The following is an 18,954-nucleotide window of genomic DNA, read 5'->3' as shown; positions in this document are numbered from 1 at the left end:
TCCTATCTTATCCCCTTATCTATCAGCCACATTGTCCATCTCATTTGCATTAACATCTCCAGATTCCTCCTCTGCAGTTGGAGCATCCAGAGCCTGAAAAGAGTTACCCACTACAACACTTGGAGGCTTATCTTTCCTAACATGAACTGTTTTCACTGCACTAATGAATCCTTCCGATTCTTTTGCCTCCACCCCAACTTCCTTCATTGGTACAACCTTATCTGCTTTCTTATTCCGAGCCTTATCAACCCATGCTTTCCTACCATTCCTCTTCTTACAGTCCTCAAAAACATGATCCAACAACTTGCAATGAGTACAGATAGTGGGTTTCCATTCATACCCAATTTTTATCACTCTCAAATTTCCATTTTAATCTTGAAATTTCACCTCATCATGAAGGCTTTGAGAAATAACCACCTCTATTTGCACTCTGGCAAATCGCAACTTATCCCTATTAATCGTAGCTTGATCAGGTTGAATGAATTTCCTAATTGAACCAACAATTTTGCTCAGACACTTACTTTCCCAAAATTTCAATTCCAGATTCTTTAATTGAATCCAGATTAGAACAACCTTAATTTCATTCTTGAAATCAACTATGTCTTTATGCCAAGGTTTACAGACAACAGGTTTTTTTTTTATCAATTGTGGGTTTATTTTCAGAAAAGAATTTATCACGATTTTCCAGTGAAGTAAATCGAACAATAAAGACACCATGATCAATATTGACTATCTTATCAATTCCCATATTCTTCCATATACGTCTAAAGAAACCATCAATTACTGCTAATGGAGGGTTAGCACCAATTACATAAGAAACAATGTCGAATTCCAATAATCCACTTCATCTTGAATGTCATCCATCACTATTTGCACTAAATTATCATTCTCTTGATAAGAAGTACAATAAGGTTGCAGGATTGGAATTACCTGATTGTTCACCATTGCTGATTGTCTAGTTTTCATCACTGAAAGCCATGATGAAAAAGTTCGATGATCCTCCAATTGGGTCTTCATTGCTACAATTGAAGCTCTATGGGTGATAATTTCACCTTCCTCCTCCGAATCATCCGTATCCACCGCCATTGCTGAAATACCTAGAATTTCATCCTTGGATTTTGTCTTTTTAGCCATGGAATCAGATACAAGCCCTTTCTGTTTATTCATCGTGATCATGGATTTTGATTTTGAGGGAGTATTCAAGCTTTTTGATTTTCTTGCCATGGCGCCAAGCGTATGATAGGGTATCGTACGCCGAGAGAAAAGGAGAAAAGCGCTAATTTAATTAATATTCTTCTCTCACTTGTTTGTTACAAAAAAAATTAATAAATCCCTTTACCCTCCTTTTCCCCCAAAGTCTTTTACTTCCATTTTCTACCAATCCCAAGGTTTAATTACCCTTTCTTTCCTCTACTCTATAGTGGTCACCTTGACCCATTATTAACCACCACTTAATCCACCACAACCACCACTCTGACCATCAAACCCATCACACCAATCATTGAGCCACCATCCAGCCACCTCACCATGGCAACCACCAAACCAGCACCCTACCACCCCCATAGATTACACAACACCAACTCAACACACAACTGCGAAATCACCACACAACCACGAAACCACCACACCACCACGAAACCACCACACCACCACGAAATCCACTACCACGGAACCACCACACTAATAACCAAATACACCATCTTAGCTACCGAAAACACCACCAAACCTGCCGGAAAAAACCCCCACCTCAAAAATGAAAAAAAAAAGATTAATAATGTAATTACCTTTTCTTATTCTTAATTATGGCTTGCCATAAAAATTTCAAGTCGAATTCGACCTTTAAAACCTCAAATTTGAGCTTTATTATGGTGGTGGAGAAGGAAAAAAGAGGGGGAAGTGGCGAGAAGACGATGAAGGGAATAAAGAGGAGGCGACAGTGGCAACAAAGAGGAGGGGCAGCGTAGCAACGGTAAGTAGGCGGCCATTATTGGTCGGGAGAGGGAGAATATATTTAATGTGAATTTTTAGTATCCATCCAAATTGAACTAAATATAACTAAATTATAAATACGGTTTTTTCACCAAGTACCCCCGAGTTTTCAAAAAATTCACCTGGTACCCTCCACATTTTCAAAATTCACCAGGTACCCCTAAGTTTCAAACTAATACATGGGGTATCCTTAAATTCCCTTAATGACTAACAGCGATAACCGTCGTTAGTCATTAGCCCTAATTAACATCTAATCCTAACCCTAACCACCCCTCCCCCAACCTCCCACCACCCCTACATCCTCCCCACTCCCCCACCCCTACCCCTCCACCGCCGCTCGACCATTGCCCCTTCCCCCTCCCCCACCCCTACCCCTCCATCGATGTTCGACCGTCGCAACCCCTCCCCTGCCAACGCCGCTCCATCGACTTTCGTCGCTCCCCTACCGTTCTATTTTCGCTGCCCATATTTCCCCCAACCCGTCGATTTTCGCTGCTCCCCTACCTGTCGATTTTCGCTCCCCAAATCTTCATCCACGCCGCCGTCGATCTTCGCTGCCCATAGCTTCGTCCACCCGCCGATCTTCGTTGCTGCCCAGATGGTGGCTCGTGTGGGATGCCCAGATTTTGGGGACTTAGGGTGGGATGTGCCGAGAAAGATGGTGGGGAGGGGGTGGGGAAATCGAGTAGAGTGGGGGGGTGTGGACGGGGTATCGACGGGGTAGGGGAGGAGGGCCTGCGGGGGGTGGGGAGGCTGCAGGGGTGGTTAGGGTTAGGTTTAGGGTTTAGGATTAGGGTTAGGCTAAGGGTTAGGATTAGGGTTAGCATTAGGGGGTTAATTAGGGTTTAAAATAGAAAATTAGGGTTAATGACTAACGACAGTTAACATTGTTAGTCATTAAGGGCCTCTGAGTGTATTAGTTTGAAACTCAGGGGTACCTAATGTATTAGTTTGAAACTTAAGGGTACTTGGTGAATTTTGAAAACTTGGGGGGTACCAGGTGAATTTTCTGAAAACTCGGGGATACTTGGTGAAAACACCTTTATAAATATTGATAAAAGTGGTTACATGCTAATAAATTATATATTTTGAAAGGGATGAAGTCTTTGTACAACGCAAATTTTGATTACACCTCGTCTAATAGGTTTAAAATTGAAATAATATGAAATTTCGGCTTATATTAAGTCTACCAAAATGAAAAATATGATCTCTTGATCAAACAAAATTCCATCTCATCTACTTTGATATTAGATTTGTTTACAACCCCTACTCAACATTACAATTTTTTTTGACAGGTACTTAACATCTATACAAATATATTAAAAGGTGTGCATAACAACGTCTATGCGCCACGTGGCACCCTCCTTTTGCCACTTGAAATTTGCCATGTGTTTATTAATCAACAATAAGTCAGGTGATCATTATTTAAAAAAATATATATGTTAAAGGTTGGGCTCGAACCCCAACCTCAAGTAAGGATTTCCAAAGATTCACCATCTCATCTAACATCTTTTAATGATTTATATTTTCACAAAATTATAGATGTGTGTTGTAATTAATAATGTGGCAATAAATTCCTACTTCCAGCCATAAAGTTTATTTTTCTTATTTGATTTGTTTTTTGCAGTCATCCTCTTACTCCATCTCCCTTTTCGAAATTTACCATGAATGTGAGAGTTCTCTACTTAGTAACTAATGGGGTAGTTTTACAAATTATTCTTGATGCTAATCAAATCTAATTATTGTTGTTCGAGAATACGAATCTAGAGATCGAGTTTAAAGGTCAGAGGGCAACTCACATAAAGAAGGTTAGTGAAATTGTTAATTATAACACAAATTCCTTAATTGCATATATAATTTATTTCAGGTGTGCTTTTATGTGCCATGTGGAACCTTCCCTCTTGCACTAGAATTTTATCACGTGTGCAATGAACCAACAATATATTGATCATCATATTTTTTGGAAAAAATATAATGATATCTTGAATTGACCCTAGAGGTGGGCATGGGCCGGGACAGCACGCGGGCCGGCCTGGCCCGACACGAGCCCGCTCGAGGCCGGGCCCAACCCGTTATCCGCTACGTGGGACGTGGGCCTGTCACGGTCAAGAAATTTTATTTCAGGCCCGCACCGGCACGAGCCCGCCTAAATGGCTTATGGGCCGAACACCTATTTTCTTTGTTTTTTAGCCTAAAAATGTCAAAAAAAATAAAACACGGGCCAGGCCTGCAGGAGGCACGAGCCCCGCCCGCGGGCCCGTGGACAAAATCTGAAAATTCCAGGCCTGGCCCGGCCCATCATTTCTCCAAGCTAGCGGGCCGAGCCCGTGAACAGGCCTGACCCATGCCTAGGTCTAATTCGACCCCATGACCTATTAATAAGTATTAAGATACATTTATCGTTACACCGAGTGATATATGGTGTAATTATTTTAAAATTAAATTATTAATAGATGAAATATATAAATACATGGGACATAGTCCGGACATAAAACTAGTCTATACAAATATATTAAAAGGCGTGCATAAACAAGAGATTGTGCCACATGACGCTCTCCCTAGGGAGTTTTAATTCATGTAATCCATAACAATAAAAAATTTTAGAAATTACATAATATAGGGTTTAATCCCGAGACCTCAAAGACATATACTAAGCCTTAAACACTAGGCTATGTTGTATTCAGTGTTATTATCATAATGTATTTAGTCTTACCCGAGGCATAGCCCGGACCTAATAACTAGTCTATCTATACAAATATATTAAAAGGCGTGCGTAACAACATCAACGCGCCACGTGGTACCCTCCTCCTGCTACCAAAATTTTGCCACGTGTCTGTTAACCAACAAAGTCAAGTGGTCATTATTTAAAAAATAAATATGCTGAAACTTGGGCTCGAACCCCTGACCTTATGTAAGGATTTTCAAAGAATCACCATTTGATCTAACATCTCCTAGTGATCCATGTTTCCATAAAATTACAAATATGTGTTGTAATTAGTTAATGTTATTAAACATATCCCTTGCATCCTTAAAAAAAAAATTTACATGTTCATTAAAATTAATTATGTATACATGATACTATTTGAAGAGCAGTTTTGACCACTACAGTACTATCCTTATATTTACAGTAATGCTTTAAACAAAATTTGATCATAAGTCTGTATTAAATATGGGCCTAGGCCGCATCCACGTCTATTATATTGAGAAGCGTTCCTTAGAATGTATATGTGCCATGTGTCACCATCTCTCATTTAGTAACATTTTATCCGCACCTTTCTCATATAGCAAAAAAAAAAAAAAAAGAAACATATATACGTGAGCATTCGAACCCACAACCTCAAGTATGAAAGAAAGAGATACAACCATCGCTCCACTATACTATTATTGCTTATTTAATCAAAATTAATGATGATGTATGAAAACAGAACTTTCGAAATCCATGTAATGAACGACATAACTTTTTAAATGATTATGAGATGACTTATTTAACTACTACTAAATTGTAGCATAGAAAAACCCCGAGGCATCGCCCGTGCCTAAATACTAGTTACATTTCTAAAAGTTGTTATAAGAGCTAAACAACACTCGTTCACTTATAGTCTGCTGACGATAGGATGATGTTGCATGGAAAGTAACCAATTAGTTTTGTCTGTTTTCGATCTTTCACTAATTTTGGTAATCTCAAGATTAATCAAAATTTAGTTAAATCTCCTTCACAAATACAATTTGCAAACACCAAGACAGTACGGAAAGACTCGAAGTATCTCGGTGCGCTCTTCAAGTGCAATTATTTTTTAACGTCTTGCATTGAGTTACTCTTTCAACATTCGTCTTCAGCTAATTAGCTTGCATCATTGATGCTTTCTTCGAACCTCGAATAATAGGAAATATAGAATTATATGTTGCTTTCCATTTCAGGAAGTACTAATTCTCGGAAATTTCCAAGTATAGTATGTTGGTTCAATGGTTTAGCCAATACAGCTCACGCCATATATAGATGGAAGTGTAGAGCTACCAATCAAATATGTCCCTACTATCTAGTAATCTGCCGGCCAACTTATTTGCCTTATGGGCCTATGGCACTTGGCATGCATCTCGAAAAAGGAAATGCTTTGTTTCCAATGGAATACTTTATACATCTACTAGAGATTAGGGATTAGAGGTGGCAAACGGATCATACGGGACGGATACGAGTTGGGTCAAAAAAAGTTGGGTCCTAATCGAGTCAATTTTGTGTTCGGGTTACGTTCCGGTCGGCTTCGATCGGGTACCTCTTCATATCGAGTCCATGGGGTTTTAGGTTAGACCGGGTCGGGTTAGATCGGATCTACAATCTCGCAAATAAATAAAACACATATAAGACTAATGAAAGTAAATTAAATAATTAATGGACAATGTCTAAATCATATATTAATATTTCATGATATATTTTCCTTAAGTTTTTTTAAAAAGTAACTAATATAACAACTTTTCGGGTCGGGTTGTGATCATCATTATCGGGTCAAATTCAGGACGAGTAGATTCGGATTTCGATTCAGGTCGGGTTAATTATTTCGGGTTTCGGTTCTATGTCGTTATTTTCGGGTGAAAAACGGGTTTCGGGTGTGGTCGACCGGTACGAGTCTATTTTGCCAGCTATACTAGGGAATATTACTTTTACGGCTCGTTTGGTAGTCGTTAATAAATTGCGGTAATAGTAATGAATTTTAAGTGCAATTTTACTAGGAAAGTAACCTTTAAATCTCCATGGGGAGGCAGTTTTTCTCCATGGGCAAGCAATCTCACCCCTAAACTTGTGTTTTTGTTTTCAAAGGGAACCAAATTTCATTACCACCTACAAGGTGGTATTGGATGGGAATGAAAATTCAAGAAGGAAAGTGGACACTTTAGGATAAATTAGCATTACCATGGGAATGGACAATGATATTTTTCACAAATTTACACACAAGTTCATTCCCATTACCACCATTTATGACCAATTACCAAACAGGCCGTTAAAAATTTTATTAGTAGTTCTGATAATGCATATAGGAGGTGACTTACAAGCTACAAATTTATAATATTATACTTCATCCGTTCTTTTTTAAATGCATGTAACACACTAATTTCGGGTACTATTTATCCACCTCTCTTTGACTATCAGTTACTCCCTCCGGTCTTTATTAGTTAACCTCTTTCTTTTGCACAAAGTTTTAGGAGAAATAATATTGTGGGTTATGGAAAGAAAGAGAAACTATTATTTTATACTTCCTCCGTTTCAAATTAACTGCAACACTTTTGCAATTGCAGACTCCGAGGCATTTTTTCAATAGTGTATAATTAGATGGGAATGGGTATGTAATTAGACTAATTAATAATACAATAAATCCATTGTATCAATACCTAGCATCCACCATCACCATCCTTCACCGCCAACTAACCACCACCTCGCCACCACCGCCACCACCAGCAACACCGCCACAACCACCACCACCTCCCCGCCAAAACCATTGCCAACACCATCGCTAACACCACCACAACCATCCCGCCACCACCACCACAACCACCACCACAATTACCCCGCCACCACCATCAGAACCACCGCCACAACCACCCTGCTACCACCATCTTCCATTTCACGAAAATTCACACAAAATCACCACGATCTTCATCTTCTATATGAGCAAATTAAAAAAAAATGATCTAACCAAATTATAGACAGAAAAACCAAATTACAGATCTAACTTATAAAAAAATTCTTAAAATTATAGATCTTAATTACTTGGGAAAATCTGGGAAAGATGATGAAGATAGAAAGATTTTCCCAGATCTAATAAAGGAGATCGATGAAGACTTCGCAGTCAAATGTTTCATCTTCTTTGTTCTTTGTTCGTCTTCGCTCGACTTCGTCTTCATCGTTTTTGTTCTCCTTCGTCTTTGACTGCGAAGTCTTCATCTTCGAAGTTTCATCTTCTCTGTTCTCCTTCGTCTTTGATCTTCTCCATCTTCGTCTTCGTCGTTCTTTCGTCTTTGCTCGACTTCGCAATGATGGTGGATTCAGCGAACAGAGAGGGCGTGAGGGAGGAGAGAGGGGCGCTCAAAATTTTGACAATGGTGGCTTTAGTGTTGTGTTGAGGGCATGAGGGAGGAGAATGAGTGGAGGTGGTGGGGAATGGGTTGGGTTTTTGTGGTGGGGTGGGAGTGGTGGGGTGAAGGAATGGTTGTTGGTGGAGATCATGGAGTTGTTAATGAGCAGGATTAGGTAGTTTAATTGGTTTAGATTAGAGTATGTAATCAATACTTATTTTATAAAGTAAGGGTATTTAAGTAATTTCATCCCCCTAAACTTACTAAATAAGGAAAGAAAAAAAGTGTTGCAAATACTTTGGAACATCCCCAAATGAAAAGTGTTGCAATTAATTTGAAACATAGGAAGTATTAAAGTTGAATGTATGTGTGATGAAAAGTTAGTGATCCCATCCCAAAAATAGAAACAAAAGAAAGGGGCAAACTAATAAGAGACATCCCAAAAAGGAATACATCAGGTAAACTAATAAAGATCGAAGGGAGTATTATTTATATTTAAGGAAAAATATAGACATGTGTGATATTGTTGGAGTCGTCTTGATATATACTTTCCAAATATGTATTTCTTATAATTTTTACATTTTTAATATAGAGATATTATAAGTCAAAGTTGTATTTCAATAAGTGTGAAAAATCAAATGTTACCTCTATTAGAAAATGGAAGGAGTAATTTATAGTAGAGATACTGTTGTTGTATATATATACCTGAGAAGATTGATAGGTTACTGACAAGTACTAATGGTTGCTCGATAATGCATATATATATGGTTACTCATGATACCACGCCATCATCTAATCATATAACGTGTCACATTGATTATTAACGGTCGTGGGAGTATTGATTTGGAAAGAGAGAACAAGAAATAGAGTAAAGGAGCAAAATGTTTCCTCCTTTTGTTTTAATACAATGGACTGATGAAACATATGGGAGTATCAGTATGTGTTGTAAGGATTAAGATTTTAAAATTCGCTGGTAAATTGAAATTTCTTGGAAAGATTATGCATGCCTCCATGAGATATTGGTCAAATCTTGTGGGCTGCTCTTACCCATTTGGCCATTTTCGAGGAAATTTCTAGTAAGAGTTCTGCTAACATGGTCAAGTTGTTCATCATTGACTATGCATGATTTAATTGGAATCTCAATGCGATTCTATTTTTTACTATAAGCATTAGTAGATAATTAAGTTGTCTGCATTCAATTTGGGAACTCAAAATCTTAAAAAAATACAACATTCGTTTTGTAGATATTGTCTAGCTTGTAGCTAAAGTTTTGGGGAGTCTCCAATCAACATTATTACCCTTGTGGTTTCTATATATCAAAATGAAACCATAGCTAGCACCGTTATCAAAAAGTTGCACCGGACCATCATATCTGCTTATAGATGTCGTTTGGCTTGTTGTTAAAGTTTTAGGTAGTCAACGATCAACCTCATTACCCTTTTATCGATCTCTATATATCAAAATGAGATAGTAGCACCATTACTTTGCTTAGTTATGAGAAATGCTAATAAATCCACCGTCCTAGTAGATTTCCCTTAGGGGAAACCGAAATGCCCGCTGCCAAACACCTTTCTTGCCTTTTTAATTCGTAGAGGATATTTTTTTTATGTAATTTGGTCAAGATTAGATCATAGGATTGGCATTGCAGCTACCAAAGAACCTTGAAATAAGAAGCTTCTCTATATTATTCTCTTTGGAAAGTCAAAGGCTAACATCTCACTTTCATTTACAGTATATTATTAGTTTGGTATCTTGGTAATAACATCTCAATTTCCTTCACAGAATCACAGTATAGTATCAGTTTGGTATCTTGATATTCTGTTGATGATTATAGTGCTTTAGAATCCATAATCCATAACCTTTTAAAAGTGGCAAAGTTGGCTACTATTCATATCAATAGTGAAATGAGTGATAAAAGCATGAAAAATACTGTAGATAAGAAATGGGTGAATTTCAACCCTTAATTTGTAAACTGATCTCAGCCGTTGAAGCTTCTTTCTTCTCTCCTCTTTTTTCGTCTTTTTCTGACTCTCTTCATCTCTTCACACACACACACACTCTCTCTCTCTTCTCTCTCTCTCTGAAAGCATCAACACGCAACAGAGGAAGTAAGGAACCCTGAAAAATCAATAATCATCTGATCCTGTTGGTAAATTTCCTTCCTTTCTATTTAATCGATTTTTCAAGGTTTGATTTTATTTATTTCGCTTTGTATTTTTCCAGTTTGTGATTCTTTGTTTGTTTCATTTGTTTCACCTTCTTCACGATTCTCTTGATCTGCATCAATTTTTCTCCCAAATTTTCATTGCTAATTCTTTCGTTAATGTTATATTGATTTATTTGATGATTTTTTTTGGTTTAGTTGATCTGAAATTGATTAATTTTATGGTTGCCCTGTGAACTTAGGGTTTCGTTGTTGATTCTTTGCAGAGAACGGTGTAATTTTGGAGATGAACAAAGATCGACCATCTGCTCCTCTTGATTTCTTCATCTACAATGTTGAGGTAACGATTGAATTTTCACTGTTTATTTTTTTTTCGCTCTCAAATTGGCGAGTTTGGAATCGGATTTTGCTTCTTTTAATGGTTGATACTATTTTGAAGTTAGTTGCATTACTTATGGTTGAATTAGCATTTAATTATGGTCTTTTAATCGGGGTAGGGTTTCAGTGAATATGGGTTGTGATTTCGATCATGTGCGTATGCAGGATTGCAGGCCTCCTGTTTTGTTCATCATTCCTCTCACCTTTGTTGAATATCTTAGATCTGCCGTTTTTCAATGGCTTCCACTACAGAACAAGCTGAACGCTATGATGGTATTTTCCATCATTTCTATTTTTTTTTCTTTTTAATAATTGTGCTTTTCTTGCATCTCTTATGTTCATATTTCATCTAATTACTGTGTTGCTTTTTATATTGTGAATGTATTCCACCTGAGCATGAACTTTGCATTATAATCACTTATCTAACTTCTCGAATTGATCTGTATAACTGATTATGCTTCGTTGCATCTCATAGTAGTAGTAATTTAGCAAGGGTTGTGGCACGACAATACTTTGGCAACCAATCTACTTTTCAGTTGGTTTTTGGTACAACTTGATGGAACTTCTGCATTAGATCAGAGAAGGAAAACAGTGGTGACTGTATCAAGATGTTATTTTTCTCCTTTTCTATTATCTTGGGTTTTCTATTTAACTGGCTTTTTTTTTTGGGTTGTTACTTGAGGTGTTTAATTTTGTGTTTCCTATCTTTTATCTTTACATCAGCTCCCGAAAACCTGAGCAATTTAATCAATTGGGTTGCTGGAGTTCGAGAAGAGGAGAGTGACAAGAATGGGAGTGAACTTGTCAGTGACGATGAATGGAGAAGGTTGGTCACTAAGGTTGGAACTTTTCTGATACCTTTTCAGATTAACCTTCAATTTTAGGTATTCTTCATATTTTGTATTATTGTTTGCAGGTTTATGTGTTTGGTTGGTGGTAGAGATCTGGGTTTAGTTGGTTATGGATTTTGGGTAAGCTTATTTTTATCTCTTCCAATTTCAGGGGCTCAAATGGTTATTGCTTCACAATTCTTTGTTCGAACAGGTTATCGTTTTGGGTTTATTGTTAATCTGCTTGATTTGGGTTTTGGTTTTGCAGTATGTAGATGTTTGGTTGGAATATTTTTGGTAAAACCCTTAACGTTGGATATGTGTGCCATAATTCCAATCGATATTAGTGTTTTCTTATGAATTATAACCCTTTAAACATAGTATAAGCCTCTTGAACTTGAAGAAACAATTTGTGAATTTGTAGTATAGACATGATCTGCTTCACTTTGCTCCCACGCACTCCTCACGTGATGCACCGCCTCCTTCTCTTCTTCATTCTTGCACCTTCTGCAGCGTTTTCACTCTTCTCTCTCTTTCTCTTCATCTCTGGATCTCTAGACCTTCTCGCTTTCTCTCGCTCCTCTCTCTCTCATTTAATCTTTTCTTCTCCCTCCTCTTCACTGCTCCTCTCCCTCTCATTTAATCTTCTAATCTATCTAATCTATCTCATCTATCTCAGCTCGAAAACGTTAGGGTTTTGGCTATGGTTGAGCACGCAAAATTGGTGGTGTCATCGAATCTTTTCTTCTCCCTCCTCTTCAGTGCTCCTCTCTCTCTCAGTTAATCTTCTAATCTATCTAATCTATCTCATCTATCTCACCTCGAAAAAGTTAGGGTTTTGGCTATGGTTGAGCACGCAAAATTGGTGGTGTCATCGAATTTTCAGGTATCACCCTTCGTTTCTTTCTATTTCATGTCAACTTCTGCCTCATTTTCTCTCTCCTCTCTAACACCTCACTTGCTTCAATTAGGGTTCGCAAAATTCTCGAATAAATATGAAACCAAGAGATATGAGTGTTTATGATTTTAAGGAAGATGACGAATTGACCGAAACTCTTCAGCAGTAAGATTTCAATTGTTTCATGTTCATTTTTAAAGTTTTTTTTGCTGAGTTTCTTTCAATTTCATGTCAACTTCTTCCTCATTTTCTCTCTCCTCTTTCTCTGTTTTTTTTTTTTTTTTTTTTGCCATTGCTATGGAGTTTTCTGTTTCTCCATTGTAACTGAGTAATATGCTTGCTCAACTTTCGAGGTTATTCTTCAATTCACCGTTTTATTCGACCTAATTTGCTTCAATCGTTTCATTACCGAATTTCTAACTCTATCTTTCTTTATTTCATTATTCACTTCTTATAAACCCTAATTGCCCTAATTTGCTCTGATTGTTTCTCTATTCTTCAATCAGTTATTGTGTCTAATCGACAACATCTCCCTTCTTTTCCAGCAGCGGCTTTTGGTTATTGGCGTTATATTCCAAGGGTTAGTCAATTTTATCTCTAATCTTTTACTTCCATGAAATTTCAATTCTTTTAGTTAGATTATGGGTTTATTTGCTATTTGTTTTGGATCTTATGATACTTTTTCGAATTTGCTAGAACTAAGATCTAATTTCTCATGGATTTTTTTGGTTCGTGTTTTTCCCAAGATCTGGTTAATTTGGAGTTTCATCATTATCTGCGTATAAAAAACGAAAACGTAAATTCATTTAGTAATTCAAATTTTGGTGGTGTTGTTGCCCTGCGTTTCTACTGCTGTTGTTTTTGTTATCCTTGCTTGCTAGTTGATTCTATGCTTCATTTGTTTGCGGAAGGGTCTGTTTTGATTATTAGATGGATGGGAGGTTCATTTGGTGTAGTTTCTCTCTCCTCTGTGACATATTCTCAATGGCAGCGAGCCTCGAGTCACCATTGCAAGCTTCAGCAGCAACCTCAATCGCCAAGCTAGACACCTCAGCCTTACTTCTTCTCGGCTTCCCATCTCCAATTCTTCTGGTATTCCTCTTTTTTTTCCTCCTTTGATTTCAACAGTACTGTTTTGGAATTAGGGAAGAACCCAAATTACACCTAAAAACGGAAGATTGCGAGAAAAATTGAAGAAATTTAACTAATTGACAATGAGTGGAGGAAGACCTAATAAACAGTACTGTTTTGGTGTCTTATTGTGCCGTAATGAGTGGAGGAGGACCAAGTATTGTTTAACATCCAAGGTTAAACATTTCTCTATGCATCACATGCTACTCACACTTTCATACCTTTATTATTAATAATGTGTGTTGTTCTGTATTGCTTCCAAGTGCTGGTTAATTTTCAAGTGTTTTGTTGATTTGTTAAACCTAATTTTGTGTATCACGTCATTGGCTACTAAAATTCTAAACAAATTATACAGCTTATTATTTTGCATCATTGTTCATCGTCTGCTCTTATTTAGTTTTTATTTATTGACATTTGTTGTTCATCTATAAAATTTGCATATATTGGATTGTGAATATGCTTAATCATCATTAAAACTCGAAAGTCTAGACTGGTATACATATTACCTTGTGGAGTTCATATGATTAGGAGCAAGATACATATACGAAAACGGATAGATCCAATATACATGTCTTTCATGGTAGGTCAAAGACTTTACTAGCCACTGGCTAATGGTCCCCTTGTAAGATGTGGATACCTTGCACCTATACGGATACGCCATATTGAACCACTAGAGTGCAGAATTGAGAGGGATAGTTGATATTTTAAAACCAACCATTTGAAATTTGGGAAGCATGTCACTTTGTGACCCACCTTACACCTACATATAATTTGTGAATTAAGAATACAACTGAAAGAGCAGATGCAGAGTTACATCACAAGTAATTTTTCAGATACGGCTTCACATAATAACTATGCATGAATTGTGTGAATTCTCAAGAGGAGAAGGCTTTACAGAGGGATTTGACTCTCACTGAAATTCCCACTTCTTTAATTTGTCCAATTGTTCTCATCGTTTAGCTTTACTATTTTTTTTTTTTTTCAAGTTGTTGACCATGGTAATTTGGTAGGTTAATGAGCACTGCCGGCTTTGAGGTATGTTCATCCAATTTTTTTTTGTGAAACTTAAAAAGAAGAAACCATCTTCTGTTTTCATTTTATTTCTTTGAGCTTCTCAGGTTTAATTTTTAGTATTTTTCGTTTAATACTCGAATGTTTACTAATTAAAATGATTGCAGGGCCAGGCCTTACATGTAAGTTTGCCGAATGCAAGATTCTTGCCAACACTTTTGGATACGCTTTTCCTCTCAAGATGGACCTCGTTCGCCAAATTCCTTCCAGGTTATCTTTTAATATATATATATATATATATATATATATATATATATATATTGCTTAAAATGTTAACGTTGTAATTAATAGAGGACTCCCCAAAACGGTAACCTTTGCAAGTATTAAAAATCGGGTGAAGTATTAACTTTGGAGTGCAGTGCTTGAGATAAACGACCAATTTTTTATAGAAATACCATCATTTTTTCCAGTTTACTGCAGCAAATAAAAGATAGATTTTATTTGATCTTTATAATATGGGTAACCAAAGTGTAGATCGTGCTTATCGGATTGGTCAAAAGAAAGATTTCGTTTTGGGTTTTAGTATGTTAAAGTTTATTATGCTTGTGATTTAATTATTTTCTTTGAACACTTGCTGATTTTTTATCTTTAATATGAAGTTCAACTTCCCGGAACTACTCAGGATCATCTTCAGATATTTAATATTGAATCAAAAGCAAAGATAAAGTCCTATCAAATGCCTGAGATGGTACGTGACGTTTTTGTTTTTTATTGGGCATATTTGAGTCATGTTGTTGGTTGTTAACTTTCTTGATATGGAGATGCTATAATAGTTTAATATTCCTTTCTTTAGGTTGTATCTGGAAATGGATTACGCCTAAGATGTTAGGCATGGTTAAAGGAAATATGCAGCTGTTTTCAGTGGATCAGCAGCGTAGTCAAGCTCTTGAAGCTCATGCAGCTTCATTTGCTCAATTTAAGGTCCTCCTCATCCTTGAATTCCTCTGTTTTTCTCTAGAAATATTTGTATTCATAGTCTAAGTAGGTTATTATAAGTATTCTGTCACCATTCATTGATACTCACCAGTGATTCGGATTTTTTGTATAGGTTCCCAGAAACGAAAATCCTTCACATCTTATTTCCTTTGCGAGCAAGACATCAAATGTTGGACAGGTTACTTCAAAGTTGCATGTCATTGAACTTGGTGCCCAGCCTGGTAAGCTTCCTTTGCAGCTTTGCATCACTTTGTCACCTTCCTTTCTTATGCTGACAATCATTACTTCTTGAGAGTTGTACATCGAGATGATTGTTTTGTCCCAATGGTTCGTATGCTTTAGGTATTGTTAATATAGTATAGTCAATAATAGAAATTAGACAAATTATTGAGTTTTGCTTATTTATTGGGACATAAGATCATTTCTCTGTAGGAGATTGTTGTTCTTAGTTGGCAGCTTTCTGACATAACAGTTCTTAGAGTTGCCAGTCAAAGAAAATGGCTTGGGTTCTTATTTTTAGATTTGGCCCATTGTGTAATGGATTTATAGGTAATTTTGTGAATAAAAAATTTCAATGGCAACATCCCTGGTAATATACATTACCATTGATTTATAGGTGGTATTTGTGGTAATGGTCGTAATGAAGAAAAACACATGTTTACGGATAAAGTTCCATTACCTTTTATCAACTACAAAATGAACCATGGGACAATTGCCACCAAATGCAATGAGTAGAGTCCATCAAAGCTGAGTAGCCTTCTCCAACAAGGCAATAACAGACATAAGAGCAATTAGAAACATCCGATTCTTACCGTATTAAAGTCGACTTCTTTAAGAATGTCACATATTGCATTTCTTAGTTCATCGTCACTTGGCTTCAATTTGTCTTCTTTACTTTTCTCCTTCCCTTTCATGGCCTTTTTACCTTCAAGATAGCAAAGCAAAAGTCAGAACAGGATTCAACTCCAAACCAAATACATAATCTAAACTTCGTTCCATACTTAGAATGCAATATCAAAAAGCGAGATCAACAGAATAGATATTTCACAATAGTAAAAAAACCGATTGCTTGAACTATTGAAGCTGAAAATGTTACAACTTAACATGATTTCTTCCCAATAGAACTCTTCTTCCACAAAATATTTTCTAATATCTAAAGGGAAGCAGCTTTTGCTGGAGAATTAAGTGATATGGTAAAAAAGCAGGAGAGGAGGAGTACGAACTTCTCAAGTCTCAACATTTACCGGATTTGTCCTTTGCAGCAGATTTGTCTTTTGTAGCAGATTTTTCCTTTGTAACAGGTTTGTGCTTTGTAGCCGATTTCTTCGAAGCTGAAGACTTTTCTTTCTTTGGCTCTTCAACTTTTTTCTTTCTAGAAAACACCTTGGGACTTTTGTCTTCGCTCTCAATAGCCTTGGAATGGTTTGATGATGATTTTCTTTGTGTTCCTTTTGGCACCAATCTGGCTTTTTTGGGAGTGAAAACTGATTGCTAACAGCTTTTCCTGAAGATTCTACATCTGGAGACTTTTTTTGGTGTCTCTTTTTGCTTTTCCCGAACTCGCTTTCTCTTTTGGCGTATCTTCTTCAGAGTCAGCGTCAGACATATCCTTTTTCTCTTCACTCTCAAAAGGCTCTGATTTCTCATCTTCTGATTGTTCTGCAACTCCATTCTCTTTCTCTCCTTCCTCATTTTCTTCCTCATCCTCAGACTCATCATCAGTTTCAGGAGCAGTCTTTTTCCCTTCTTTTACAGAAGCATCACCTGTCTTCTTCCGGATCTGCAAGCATGACATACATAAAACATCAAGCATACTCAAAGATGAGAAGAAGACAAGGTTTAAAACAATAGTAATAGTGTGAATTATATTTCATGAACCTACTAGGCTGGTCAACATCTTGCCATTTCTACCATCTTTTGACACAAAAACATTAAACAAGTGTAATGTTTTCGAGGACCAAGTATAATTTCTAGGAGCATGAGAGATGGTATGCAGAGGAGGGCGTAAAAAACCTTGGCAGCGCCTTTAGGTGATGGTGATTTAGATGCACCTTGTGTTCCAGATCTCTTGCGCTTTTTGCCCTGAAAAAAGGTCAAACAGCAGTGATAATTGCAGCAGAGCACACATCAACAGCTTAGCACATAGCACAACAGATTCACTTCCAATATCTTTGAAACATACCTGATCTTTCTCAGCAAGTAAAACTGTAGTAGTAGCTTGAGGACAATATTTTCCTGTGTGATAAACAATATCGTAATTCAAACATACAAATCTATCTCCAGAAAAGTTTTACCTAAATAGATTTACATAATTAAATGCTAAACCACATATTAAATTGGAAAACCATGCTAGAATAATGTCAAAGAATACGACTATACAAGTACATCCAATAGGATTTCAAAAATTGTAAGAATGTCCCTGCATTAAAGGAAAGGTGGCCAAATTTATGGGATGAAATGAGTTAATCTTCTGAAATAGGTCGTTAAGAAATTATGAATAAATAGGTTGTTGCATACACAATGAGTAGCGGTTTGATTAAGGGTTAAATTTTTTGGAGACTGAAAATAGAATATGGAGGAACTCTTGAAATTTATGGCACTGGTGAAAAGCAAATATTCAAGAATTATGTGAGTTTAATGACTACATTCCTTGTTCTGAGAAGGTGGAAAAGAGGAGGGGGTTGGGTTTGTTGAATTCTATAGTGCATTCTTCGGTTAAGTTCTTTTCTAATACCAGGCCAAAAGAAGTATATAAGCAAACTTAAGGTGGCTCTTAGTTAAGGAAGTCTTTCATTATTAGCAAAATCATATGCTTTGCAAGTAGATATACGTCTGTTTCCCTGATTTAGCCCTTCCAGTAGTTGATGTGAAAAAATTCTTTCATATGGGGGATGTTCACTTTTGTAATATTTGCTTCTTTTTCAGCCTTTTGGCCAAGATCTATTCAAGTGTTCCTTTTTTTAAAAAAAAGTATTGAAGTGTTGTATTTTCTCCTATCAGTTTAATAACTGATACAAACAATATATATTTTTTTTAATATTTTTGTGAACCAAATAATATTACTTCATATATATCAACTGCTTTGTATCTCAAAGAAATCAAATCTTGGAGATATAATTTTTCAAGTCTTCATCTACAGGGCCATTACTCTGCTCTTTCTTTGCTCATTCTTACTTTTACAGTTTTACCCGTATATGTCTATATTGGAACTGTGGCTGTGATCTGGTCGTATAGATTATGCAAATGCAGTGTATCTACAGAAAATTTTCATAAAAGTAACCTAGATCTCAAATACTAATATCTTATTTCCGCTAGGGTCCCCAATATGTGTGCACCACTTTTTCAACTTTTATATGCACTACTTGTGGTGGGATTCAGCAAGTGCTCCTAATTTTTTGTATTTTTGTTAAGCAATGGTGTTTGGTTTAGTTTTTCCATATATTATTACTCATCGAGTTAAGATGCGCGGAGAGGGTGCAGTACTTATTATG

The 18,954-nt window shown here is 36.6% G+C and overlaps 1 protein-coding gene and 1 long non-coding RNA gene across 27 annotated transcripts; one reads left to right on the top strand and one right to left on the bottom strand.

Annotated features, from left to right (window-relative positions):
• Positions 1-10,313: 10,313 nt before the first annotated feature.
• On the top strand, positions 10,314-13,446 carry LOC104896686 (uncharacterized). 26 transcript variants are annotated; one of them, XR_008967295.1, is made up of 7 exons: positions 10,314-10,559; positions 10,763-10,870; positions 11,073-11,423; positions 11,538-11,568; positions 11,696-12,313; positions 12,399-12,905; positions 13,237-13,432. XR_008967295.1 is itself a non-coding variant. In XM_048634798.2 (5 exons), exons 2-5 carry the CDS (start codon positions 10,834-10,836, stop codon positions 12,492-12,494), a joined length of 288 nt encoding a protein of 95 aa, XP_048490755.1. In that variant the 5' UTR covers positions 10,314-10,559; positions 10,763-10,833; the 3' UTR covers positions 12,495-12,528. The 26 variants fall into 26 exon arrangements, 3 of the variants coding, with proteins under 3 accessions (XP_048490755.1, XP_048490758.1, XP_048490756.1); XR_008967294.1 differs by having other exon boundaries at positions 11,073-11,436; XR_007268966.2 differs by having other exon boundaries at positions 11,321-11,423; positions 13,237-13,430.
• Positions 13,447-16,246: 2,800 nt separating this feature from the next.
• Positions 16,247-17,688, bottom strand: LOC130589722 (uncharacterized). Its single transcript, XR_008967361.1, has 4 exons — positions 17,646-17,688; positions 17,477-17,545; positions 16,708-17,243; positions 16,247-16,388 (listed from the first exon to the last, which is right to left on the bottom strand). It is a non-coding gene; the product is annotated as an uncharacterized LOC130589722 (long non-coding RNA).
• Positions 17,689-18,954: the final 1,266 nt, after the last annotated feature.

This window comes from Beta vulgaris, chromosome 8 (assembly GCF_026745355.1).
Source record: "Beta vulgaris subsp. vulgaris cultivar EL10 chromosome 8, EL10.2, whole genome shotgun sequence".
Lineage (NCBI taxonomy): Eukaryota > Viridiplantae > Streptophyta > Magnoliopsida > Caryophyllales > Amaranthaceae > Beta > Beta vulgaris.
The sequence above is the reverse complement of the archived record's forward strand: the minus strand, read 5'-3'. Positions and strand labels throughout refer to the sequence as shown.